This window comes from Diuraphis noxia, unplaced genomic scaffold (genome assembly GCF_037042655.1).
Source record: "Diuraphis noxia isolate RWA-SAM2 unplaced genomic scaffold, SU_Dnox_SAM2 contig0003, whole genome shotgun sequence".
Lineage (NCBI taxonomy): Eukaryota > Metazoa > Arthropoda > Insecta > Hemiptera > Aphididae > Diuraphis > Diuraphis noxia.
Genome location: NW_028301713.1, coordinates 21,814,193 through 21,828,034, shown reverse-complemented (window position 1 = coordinate 21,828,034; position 13,842 = coordinate 21,814,193). Strand labels below are relative to the sequence as shown.

General features: G+C 28.4%; 1 protein-coding gene across 1 annotated transcript in view; it reads right to left on the bottom strand.

The window, feature by feature from the left end:
- The window catches only part of ps (RNA-binding protein Nova-1-like protein passilla), a 55,911-nt gene extending 46,539 nt beyond the window's left edge, over nt 1-9,372 (bottom strand). Inside the window, exon 1 of the mRNA XM_089222713.1 lies at nt 8,268-9,372. Within this exon, the coding sequence (XP_089078839.1) occupies nt 8,268-8,841 (574 nt within the window). The 5' untranslated portion in view covers nt 8,842-9,372. The remainder of the gene's footprint in view (nt 1-8,267) is intronic.
- Nucleotides 9,373-13,842: the final 4,470 nt, after the last annotated feature.

Here is a 13,842-nt window from a genome sequence, read left to right as displayed (position 1 = left end):
TATGTCAATAACACGGACGAACGAAATGAAAAACGTCCCTTTAAAAATACTCCATAATTTCATTATAATAGGTAAATTTGATTAGAACTTAAAGACAATTTCAAATACATACTGAAAAAAAACTAACTTCTCAGTACAAAATAGTACATTATAGCTATGATGCCACGTTTATTTTACAGACATGTAAACTTTTTAGATTAGTATGCATGCTCTTGGACAAACAATATGCAAATGACTAGATGAAAAAAAGTTTTGAATATTTTTACTCATAATTTAACTGCCGTTGTATCTCATCACACTTACGTCCTTTCTCTTTCTCTCTCTCTCTTTCTCGTACTATTGTTATATGTCAGGCTGTTCGAACGTTTGTCATTTATTATTTTAATATTTATAGGCTTAAAAACAAACGAAGAACGACAAACTTGTAACCAGGTATCATTTTCTACATACCTACGCCTATATTATCTTTTTCAATTTGCTTACGAAAGTAATAGTGCTTTATTTTAAACCATTTACTAACGCACCTGCTCAGGTAGTGTATGAAAAATAAATAAATACATTTAATTGAAATAATACAATTCATACAAAATGTGACATTCGTCTATTCGTTTTGAATAGTTTATTAAACCCACATTTATATGATATAACTTCATATGTATCATTGCAAAGAAGCAAAATGAGTGAAAAATGAGTATTTAATTAACTACCTATTCAGCTAGTCTGTCACAAAACGCAATTGTGTTGGAAAATTAGGAAATACGTGGGCAAATTACTAAAAATGAGATCTTAAAGGTAAAATAAGAATTGCAACCTAATAGGTAACAAAAAAAAAGTATTATTCTTAACATAATATTTAAATATTCAATTCAAATTATGAAATTTTATTTTTTATATTTTTAAACTTATTTGTAATAATTAAATATATATATTGTATAAGAGTGAGTCAAAAAAAAAATATGTTCTTTTCCTATAAAAATTTTTTTTCATTAAACTAAAAAATATAATTTCCATGATTATTTGATTATATAATAATAGTGTTATTAATTATTTTATCGATAAAATCACGTAACCACAAATTGTTTCAAAACAAGCTGACTTAAACTGTTTTTATAAATAAAAAAATAATTTTTTTCTTTTCGACCTATAAATTGACTGTGTGATTATTATTTTTACTATACTTTATTTAACACTCTAGATATAATAAAAAATTGAATCAGCTTGGCAATATTATTAATAGAAACAGTCATTTAAAAATTCACACTAAAAAAAACAAACAATACCTTCTCATAACTCAAGTTGAACAACATATAAGACAAAATACCTATATACTTATATATTGATAATATATACATTATACATAACATATTATACTCGCATACTGAACATACAGTCAATAACATCAACGAGTAATACTCATCTAGTATACTCAAGCAATAACTATGAAATAACTAAAATAACATAATACTCCAACAATATAGGTATATATAATATCATGAACCTATATAGTATTTACTTTAATATATTTTTCAACATACTAAAACAATAAATTGTTATTTATCCTACATGCCATAGAAAAATCTTTAGTTTAACCGATAGGTTGAGTTAAGTTTAAGTTAATCAGTATACTGATCCTATAGGGATTTTCGAATTCAGTTCAAATATTAGCGGCAGGTCAAATATTGAACAAGTCTCGATGTCATTAAAAAATATATACTGTGTTTAATTACTATCTACGTTAAAACTTACAAATGATTAGTAAATTCACTGTCCACTAAAATATATATATTTACATTATATTACATAGTTATATAACTACTTATTTCTAAGAAGTTTTCTCGAATCAAATATATACACATACCTACTATTAGAAAGTAATAACACAACTGTATACTTATTATACTTGACAAATTATAGAGTAAGTACACTTTTTAATTCGTACAATAGATTTCTGATTTATACAAATTTTGATATTTATATATAAAATATATCATTGAAAACTACGGTCAAACCGTAAAAATGTATGCAATGAAAATATTTTATCAGAATAGTTGTTTTGCAAGCATTTGTTTCAGCATAATAATTGTATATTATGCATCTATTGAGAAGAGATCATTCATTTTTTTTGCAACATATTTTATGACAATAATTTATTGTGTTATAAAAAATAGTAAAAATTGAAAAAATTGAAAAAAAAACGAAACAGTAGGTCACCTTGTGATAAATTCAAATGTAAAATATGACAAATAAATGTATTTATAGGTACATAGAGTTTTTGAGTTATTATTTATTATATCCGTCTAAAACCGTACTTTTTAGTTAAACTATTTTATCTGTATGTAATTTTGTAACTATTAATAGGTAAATACTTAGGTATATATTACAAGTAGGTTTATAATTATTAATTAATTAATATTACATAATATGATAAATTCACACGATTATCAAATCTAGAATCAAAAATGTAAAACTCATTAGGAATGCTAATGAAAATATTATAAATTCATGAAAGGATTATTAGATTATTAAATAACCGATAGGCAAGCTTAAAATATATAATTAATTATTATTCACTCACACGAATAAAAAAATGGGGTGATTCAATTAGAATACTAGTACTATAAATTTTTTAATATAAACGTAACACGTTATTTGGAAAAAACGATGACTATTAACCTCGCTGATATTATTCAACTATATTAAAAAACATAACATTTAAAACACTCACTCTGTTAAAGTATTGGAACTAAAAAAAAAAATTAAAATAAGTGGTGAGAATAAATTTCTGTAGAAATTTAATTTTATTATACTTCGTAATTTTATCTTAAGTACCTACATCATTTTAATTTATCTTCGTTATTATCTTTATCATAAATTATATTATAATTTATAATTTATAGTATTGCTCATATTAAAATATTATGATCTCAATAGATTAAAATTTTTTTTTTACGTTTTAAGTGGCCAGATATTTTATTACAATATTTATTTTAAAATCATAATAATAAGTAGGTACAATATAAAATACTTAGACATTATACGTTGTTTTTTCTTTTGACTTTTATAAAAAAATACTTATTATAACTAACTATTTTTTAATAATATATATATATATGATAAAAATAACCTTCATAAATATATATTTTACATTGCCATGTTCATAATAATATATTTGCAAATGAAAATTCCTTGTAAAAATGCTTTGTTAGGGTGTAACTAAAATTCTAAAGCCCATATTATGTTAGAAGTTAGGAGTTGGAAGAACTCTGGGATCAATTATTATATAATTATAAGTACAATTTCAAAGTATAGCTGCACTTAAAAACACCTAAAAACATTATGAATTTATAATTCTGAAATATAATCTACTATATCTCATAATTTTTGAAAAGTTTTATATTTATTTAACATTTTTAGTTTTATATATTTTCTTAAAATATACATATTTCTAGTGTGAAAATATCGTTGAGTTTCTTATAGTTAATAGTCATAAACAAATTTTACGCGTTTCGTATGTAATACATATTCCTAACTCAGTAAATGCAGCGTAAAGTTTTCAAATATTTGTCTTTTTATGTTCTGAACAAAAATAAAAATATTCCATTATAAACTAAATATTGTTCTATAATTTATGTTTTCATACAATAATAAAATAAAATAATTATTTGTGTTGCTCAATGCGATGTGCTAATATCTAATATTATTAACCTTATTATTATATGTATAATGAAATTGATTTATAGAAGCAAAATAATATATCCGAATACTTATAATTTCCTTATACTAGCCATGGGATAATTATTGATACATTTTTTTTTCAACAAAAATCTTTCATTACACAACCTGCAGTTATATTATATAAATACATATCAAGAAAATAAGTGTATGTTTGATGATGAATAAAAAAAACATGTTTCACAAAATGAAGAAACCCCCACTTAAGGAACTTCAAAATTCTCGACATTAATTTTTTTTTTAATATTTAAAAGATCATAATAATTTAAGGTTAGCTCAAAAATCCATAACTTGATTAATTAAAATATTCATAAAATTATCTCTTAGACATTATTTAAATATGCCACTAAGTATATTAAATATTTTGTTAAAAGGTCATGGGCTAACAAAAAAAAAAAAAAATTATAAAGAAACTATTAATTATTTCATATTAGCGTTTGTTATTTATGGTTGTTCTGAACCTATATCTATACGATCAGAATACTGACAGATTCTTCTGAAAATTAATCTTTCTAAACATTTTTAATCCCGATAATTTATAAAATAAATTAAATAAAACATTAATATTATATAACAGCTATGAATTTACAGTAGGCATCTAAGCTAAAATAGGCAGTGTTATCAATCCTTGTCTTTTATAACGTTATTACTTATTTTGTATTAGGGACTATAATTTATCAGGATTTGGAATAGATTTCCATGTTATTTAATTTTTGAATGTACCTCTACTTTCTTATAAATAGTGGTCTCTATAATATTATCAGCTTAGAACTGAATATAGTAATTATAAATTCATTTCAATTTCCCCCATGCTGTTTAGAAATAATATTATGTGTAACATAATATTATAACCTATGGAATTAAATAATGTAAATTTAATTACTACGCTTTGAAATATTATTATACATAACACCTATTTGGGTATCAGTAAATGTGTTTCCTGCACAGCGGTATATACTGACCTTTAATCGTTGCAAATGTATATTGTTAAATGAATGTATTTAGGTACCTCTAGTTATATAAAGTAAAAACAAACAGAGCACAATTGAATGTGTATTAAATCCAATATATTAATTATTAAAATCATTAATAAATAATGAATAAATATTTTAAAATTGATGTAAATAATTATTATGTAATTAATCCTTAAATAAAAACAACTTAATATTTATTTTGTTGTAAGCTAATAACTTAATCGTTGATGCTGTACCAAGTATAAAAAAATTACTATTCCGGTAATTCAGAAAAAAATTACCTTTTGTAAATGTATTTATTAATTAAGAAAACCTTACAGTAGCTAAATTATATTAAAAGAACACTTCAATAATGATAAAAAAACATCTGTCCTTCCAAATAATTGTATAGGTAAGTAGTTAGATGCATTTGCTAGGCCATTTTAAAAATTTTCATACACATTTTTAGATTTAAAACGCGCATTTATTTATCATTTTCAATATAAAATGCATTTTTTTTTTTTGTAAAATAAAATAAAATCAATTATGTAAAAATATTTGTTTTGGGGCTCTAATTAGTTATAATGAAATAAACAGAAAAAATCAAAAATACATTTAATTAAAACATGTAACCACAATTTTATAAGCACGGTTTGTTTCAGTAAATGAAATTATGCACGAAATGTTTTTATTACTAATAAACGTTACGACGACGATATAACAATTCTTAAGATTTTATGATTACTGCAAAGTGGAAAGTACTTAGATAAATGCACTGTTTTAAAATGACAAAAAAAAAAAATAGATCAAAGAAATAAGGAAAACAGTTTGAGATCAACGCTAGTGTATAATAGATCAAAAGGAAAAATAATAAGAATTAAATTAGCCAAACAACTAAGATATTAAAAAAAATTTATGGAATAAATTTGTGTGGTGTAGAGGTTTTGATATAGACGAAACATAATATCCAAGACAACTAATTTGGTTAATAAAGTCATTATTATTCCTGGAAAATAGATTACTAAAACCTAGGTTTTGTTTGATTATGTCCATTGTGTCTAAAACTTTTTAAGTTCAACAAAATTATAACCAGGTTGGTTAATTTAACAGACAATAACAGTAATACAATATTAGTATATATCTCAAAATGTATACCGTATTTTTACTATAACAAATAGTTTGAAATATTAGACTTTTACAAATCGACATTTTTGAGTAAAATATATCATTTTTTTCAAAAAGTAAAAACATCAAATTTTTGAAAAATTATGATTAAGTTAAAACAGTGAAGTATAAAAGTTTTTCGATTGTTCGAAATTTATGTTAAAAAAATTAATGTATTTTCAAAAGCGTTAAGTACTTACACTTTTGATTGTAATACCTAATAGTGGTCAATATTAGAAATATCACTCGGAGTCACTTACTTTCCTTCGTAGGTTTGTTCATTTTTTTACAGTAAGTATATTATGTTAATATCGGTATAGAAATTGCGATACGGATACAATTTTAGTTTATTTCACAATATTAATGTTATATATTTTAAAATTGAGTAAATCAGAAATGTATAGTACCTAATTAATTAATTAATTTTGTCATTCGTAATTAGTATAGATGAACTATGTATAGCTGACAATAGTATAATGGCGTAAGTAGGTATATGCCGTATATGATGTGATTTATTTCCGATTAAAACGAAAATTATTTAAATGTGTATTTTTACTGTAATATATGTGTTATATATATAACACACAGTGTTAGTAGTAGTATATTGTACTACATATTCATTACACTTATGAATTCATTAAACAAGTTTACGTCACGTTGTTTAAAAAGAAAAATTAACGATGGTAGGATTGTAAAAAATATAAATATATACATAATTATTGATAAAGTAATTATTTTTTCGATGTAACTTAAAATAACAAATATTGTAAAAAAAACCAACAAAAACAGTAATGATTACTATTTGTGATTTCGAGTTCTTATATAGAATATAGATATTTACATATAATTATTTATCGTAAATTATACCCGAATACCAACTATCAAGGCAAATTCGTTATTATTATAATATTATAATATACAATATTTGTGAATAAATACGAATTATCCCCTATAGCCATATCAGTAAAATATATTGCCTACCTATTATGTGGCTTATGAATTTTATGAAGGGGTTTCCTCTAGTACCTAATCCGCTCGCTAATCGGTTTACTTTAACAGATGAACTGTAGTTTAAAATAATAATGGCCCATAAACGTCTCGAAATTAATTAATTATAATTTATAAATAATAAACAACGAAAGTTTAAAACACGTAGGTATCCAATGTAAAAATTATTATTGTATGAACATTTTAAATATTATCTTATTTTATAGGTATATAATTCAGAATTAATTGATAGGCCAAGAAAAATGTCGAGAAAAAAATATTTTATTTATTATACAGCGTGTTCATGTACGTTTGAATAATAAATACATTTGAAAATATTTATCATTTTATGTAAAAAAAAAAAAAAATTAACCTGAACATTAAAAAAAACATCATACCATAATCTGTCATATTAAATCAGTGACAAATAATAATAAAACAAACAAAATATTTCTAGTTTCTACTAGTTGTTTTGGGTAGGTGTTTCATAATTTTATATAGATATATTGATACGATTTAAGTTGTTTGCATCAATTTAAATTTTAGGAAAATAACATGTACGTCTATCTTAACATATGTGACTTAAAATAAAATCAATATTAATAAGCAGTGGGACTCTTACAAATATTATAACCAGTTTTTCTTTCGAAAAATTAACATATAAAATCTATGAAAATTCTAAAAATGTTCATATTTCATATTATATTTAATTTTTTGAAAAAACCTTAACCTTTATTGAAATATGATAGATATGATAACATTTTTAAAATGCACAAAAATTGTCATACTCAAAACACATGGGTATTGCGGTACTACGCCAAAATTATATTATTTATAACGCCTTAGGGATTTCGAAAAAAAATATATAAATTATAACATTCGTACAAGGTTCCTCTCTTTGATAATCCATATTTATTCTTATTTCGGTCGATATAATATTGTTAATATTTATTATAATACGTTGAACACCAGCTAAATATAGGTTTAGGCACCAGTCTCCTTTGACTTTGAAAGTATCGTATGGTTGCGGTAAATAAAGTTGCAAAGTAATAACTATAATGTCTGATCATTAAATTTAAATGACGATAACAAAACATAAATTGACTTGCTATTTTAATAAAATTGATAAACATTCATAAAGATACGCTTATAATACATTTCGTCATTTATTTTGTATTAATATTATGTTTTGTAACGATTTTTGGTAGAAATAATATTCGGAAGAGGTACCATTTTTTTTTTAATGATTCTTCAAAAAACCTTATTGCTCGTATATTAAGTTAGAATAATGAAAAAATTATTATTATATAATTAATATACGTTACGTCTGGAATTTATGAAAATGTTTGCCTGGTCTTGTTACTTAATTAAACGTACACGTAATTAATTCAAACGAGTTGCCTATATTTAATTAGACCAATATTGCCTTACCTGCGACGGACGAGCTGTGCGTTCTCTTGACGTTAGCGCCGTCCAACGTATCCTGTAACGGACGTTTCCTGTTCTCGACCGCGTGCTGTTGCTGCAGCTGAAGATGATGATGATGTAGATGGTGATGATTATGAAGATCGTTGGCCGGTGATGCCGGGCACGCGTCCATCATTTTCACGTCCCCGGCAGCGGCGGTTGTCGTAAAGCAACGACCGCCGATCGACGGCGTTAACGCCAGCGACAACGGCGACGACAACGATAACGGCGATGACGACAACGACGACGAGGACGACGACGATAACGACGACGGCGATGACGATGATAACGGCGACGACGACGACGACGACGGCGGCGGTGACGGCGGCGACGACAACGACGACGGTAACAGCGGCGAACACATACCGGCGCCGGCCGCGGCCACCGAATCGAACTGCATCGCGTACAACATTCGCTGGCAAAAGTAATGGTCAGGCGCCGACGCCGTGGCCGCGTACAGCTCCGCGCCATCGGCGCTGCCGAACATACCGCCGCCGCCGCCGGCACTCGTCTGCGATGTACCGGTCAAAAATTGCATCGCGCCCGTTCGTTTGTTTTATTCGTGCCAAGAGAACAATCGAAAACGAAAAGTTATTTGAAAACAAAAAATAAACGGAAATTTCTAACAATAATATTATAATTCAGATTATTATTAACGTTTGAAACTCTGAATTGCGCGCGAGTCGTGATCGTTTAGTAACTGAAACGACTAACACAGTGCTATCATTGACGGCTGCTGCTGCGACGACGGTGTCGTTCTGTTGAGCGCGGTCAGGGTTAACACGTGTGCGTTACGCGAGTGTCCGCGTGCCCCGACGAATAACTCGCGACCGTCCGACGATATAATAACAATTTATAATTTATATATTATCATAGTAATAATAACACGACGATGATTATTATTGCACTGCACGTCTTCACGTTCTTCTCTCCAATTGCCGTTTGTCGTCGTCGTTGTTGTTGTTGTTGTTGTAAAGCCGGTTGCGCGTTGATGATGACGACGACTGCAACACGACGGACGATCACGCGGGTGCATGCGAGTTTAACGATTAGCGCGCGCGACCGGTGTGCCACGGGTCCGCGCTTAGTGGCTGCCGATCGGCTGGCCGGCCCGCCCGCCCGTGCCCTTGCCACCAAAAGACCTTGCCCGCGCCGACCCACTCACCGCCCGCGCACCCTTCCACCCGCGTGGCCACGCCGTTAAGTACGCGAGCCACAGCTGCCGCGACCGCTCGTCCGTCGCCCGGTCGCGGGTAGGTCGTCCGACCGGTCACGCTGTCGTCGACGTCGAGCGATCGCGGACTGTCATGATAGCCGTGGGAGGGGGTTGCCGACCGTCGTCGTCACGATGAAGGGCACCCACCACGCAAGGCAAGGGTACGTGGCACCCCGCTTTTAACCGATATTTCGGACGGAAATCGATTTGATGCAGTTTTGTCGATTTTTAAAAGTAATTATCCAATATCAACCACTTTTTTGAATTAAAAAAAATTATTGTAATATAATATTGCAGCTCTATACGCTCTGCTATCAATGCTATTAGACGCCGAGCTGTGTGTTAATTGTTTAAATATTTCAAACTAATCAGTGGAATGATTGTTATGTCATTATTTACATTATAAAATTTATATTATTATTACATTATACCGTTAAACGAGACATTCATGAGACGAAATACTACCCCCGTAACGCTTTAGACATTGTCTCTAGCTCCGCACTTTTCAATTTGTGGACTACCCATGGACTACCCTCAATCTATAATTTATATAAATATTATGAAATTATATGGAACACAAAATATAAATAGGTACCCCAACAAAATATTTTAATAATCGATTTTGCAAAAGTCATGAACCTATATAGTTTTAATGCAGAACAAATATTGTTTATTCCATAAAACCAGATAGACATACATCTTAAAAACGTGCAAAATTAAATTGTTGATGTATTAAGAACTAAAGAACACGAATTTTTTTAGTTTAAGCACCTCATTAATCACTACCTATTTATTTCAAATTATAATTTGATCAATCAGTGGCGTAGAAAGACTTGTTAGCGCCCCTGGCCAACCTAGGAAAATGCGCCTTTTAAGCGATTAAAAAATTGACGAAAATACGAAATGATATATTTTTTTATTTTTTATATATTATATAATTAGGCAATACAACATTATATAATTATAAGTTATTATTACAATGTAATTTTGAACTTTAAAAATTTTCTTTTCTTGCTTTAAGGCTAGAGAATTCATCGATGATTTCGTCATATGAAATTTATCTAGAAAATCCATGTTCTATGGATAAAAGTTCCATGCTTGTGAGTCTCTCTTGTCCAATAGTTGATCTATTTGCGCCCCTTCATAATTTGCGCCCCTGGCGTAGGCACAGTTCGCCATACCCTTGCTACGCCACTGTGATCAATAATATTTTTGTATGTGTAGTAGGTAATATAATAATATAAGACATATAAAATGTTATTTATTATTTATTACATTTTATTAAAATTTACCATCATGCGCATTTATAAGTTCTTTTCCGCGAGGGAAAAGTTTACAAGTTCTTATCATACAGACATACAGTCATCACTGAGCAACGGCGGCAGACTGTATCTAATGTAGTACTCACCTGTCTAATGGTCGTACACTCGTACATATATAATATACAGGAGCTGTCTCATCTTTGTTCTGTTTTTTTTTCTTTTATTAAGATAAGCCTCGTCGTCTGGGCCATTGGCTTACAATTTTTTATTTAAAAAAATGTATGTTGACAATTTTATCTTTATAATTGCATCGTAATTAGTAGTATACTAAACGCTAAATCTAACGATAGTGATAAAGTAACACCAACTACCACAATTAATAATATACGTGTTACATGTAGGTAATATAAAAAAAATGTGTATTTTGATGAAATACAATTTAAAATATACATTTTAATTCGAAATCCCTGAAAGTGCAATTTCGAACTAAATAAAACTGTTAGAATTAATCTACTTACTTCACTTGATTCGTGGATTTATAACTTGTTTCTATATAATTTGGTATACGCATTAAAAAGTTGCAAACGCGGACGAGAATCTGGAATTTAATTATAATAATAAATCATTTAGGTATATTATTATATATATATATATATGTGTGTGTGCACTAATGATGTGTATGAGAACGGAAAATTTAGCATAGTTTGTAGGAATAAAGGACCCTCAAAATCATTACCTGAATTACGTATAGATACCTACTATAAGTCTATAATATTATATAATATTATCTATAATATGTAAGCGTTTTACTTTTTTGGGTTGTTTTAGAATAATTAATAATATCGGAATATTATATTGTCTACAAAACATCATGAGCATAACCATCGTAATAATATAATTATTTATTATATCTAAGTAGGTACTATAATAATCACTCAGTATAATATACGATGTAGACTTAGAATCGGTCACACATGGTTAACCCACAAACACCTAATGTCCAAAACGGATCCCGAACCTTGTCTCTCATGCGGCGAAACACCTTCAGTCAAACACATCATATGCTTCTGCCGTGAACACAACGATGTTAGAGTCAACCTCAAACTAGCTGACAATCTCTACGAAGCTCTTGGTCCTGACCCCGACAACACTCAGAAGATATTTACCTTTTTAAAATTATCTAAATTATATAACCTAATCTAAACACACCTTCACACCCCAAGCTTGAATTGTATAAATATCCCTCCTTTTATCACCATATGTTAAATTTAACTTCAGCCAATAATCTATGTTGTTGCGGCTTAATTTTAAATAAAAAAAAAAAAATATACGATGTATAAAGTATATACATGTTATCAATTCATATTTAATGTAAGATTCTTTGGTGTTTTGCTCATCTGCAAACACTTAAAGTATAATATCATTGCTAAAAATCAAAATAAAATATAATGTTTAAATTACCATCAATCATAGCGAAAACATTAGATAGTCATGTGTTGAGTTGCAAAACAAAATTGATTAATTAAATCATTAATGTTCACTGAAATGTAATGGACCAATCGTGCGCCAAGAAATCAAATTTAAGGGACTATTTTATTACTATAATACACAGTATATATCATTATGATTCATTACGTCATGTTAAGTGTTAGTTGATGCAATCTGACGAAAAAGTGTTATATTTTACCATGTACACCTATCTTATATTCAATAATCATAAAATCCAAGACCTTCGTTATGACATGCTCATTTTATAATTTTTATTTTATAAAAGAATTGTATAACACATAATATTTTGAATAAAAAAAATGATAAATTATATCTATACTGCTGGAGTACTTACACGTTTACGATTTGTTCCGAAAAATGTGATACGGTAATAATATTATTTACCTGCTACATATACAATAATATACAAATTTATTTGTATCGCATTTATTTCGAACGAAGAAAATTATCGATTCGATGAGACTTCCCTGCCGGTTTCTGGTCGCCCGTCCCAAGTACTGCAGCAGTGAGCAGAGTGATTACCCGAGAACATTTTCAAACGCCTATAGCTTTTAGTCTTGTTTTCGGCCTCAACGGTCTCGTTCCACATGGAGAACTTTTATTGCCTTTTGCCATTAATCTTTGCCGTCGGTCACGCTGTCTATATGAAATATGGGTAGTTACTATAGTTATGTATCAAACGTGTGTCCGAAATCCGAATGATACGTTTCGATACATAAAAGCGAATGTTACGCGAGTCAGACAACACATTATTGTATAAACTTTGGAGAACTTTCAGGTTCGTTTTTCAGCTAATATTATTTATTTTTAAAACACCGCACACTCAGCAACCACATCGCGACCTCAGTGAAAAGATTTTGATGTATTTCCTGTCACGTAAATGGTAAATGTACAAACATACTCAAATACGCATCTCAACATTACGATTGCAAACCGAAATGTAATATTACAATATTGTAATACCCAACACCAGCCAGGCCAACAGCATAAGCATCTGTGAAATGAATATCACGTATTTATTTATTATATTATAGAACACACTACACACGTGAACTATTTTCTGTTATTGTTTTTTTTTTTTTTATAATTTACGTATAAGTGTGTATATATGAGCTACTGCGATGCGTCTTTCTACTGTTTTTGCAGTTATTACTATGATGAATAACTGAATAATTTCATACAAATAACCAACAGCGTATCAATATATTATATACCTATATTATATACTTATCTTATACTTATCTTTAAATAATAAACTAATAATAGTTAATGCGATTGAAAATTATAGTTATAAGTATATTTTACATGATTTCGTATATATATTAATTTACGTATTTATATACATATATATTATATTATATATGTATATCAATTGATTAACATGTAGATTATAGATATGTCAATGTCACACAATAAAAAATGGAATGTTATAGGAACATTATTATGCAACATATTATAACATATGCGTATATAATGCATTTAATTTTAAAACACTAAAGTAAAAATAACAAACACCTGTGTCTTAGATTACTGGTTTTTCTGCGCTATCGTT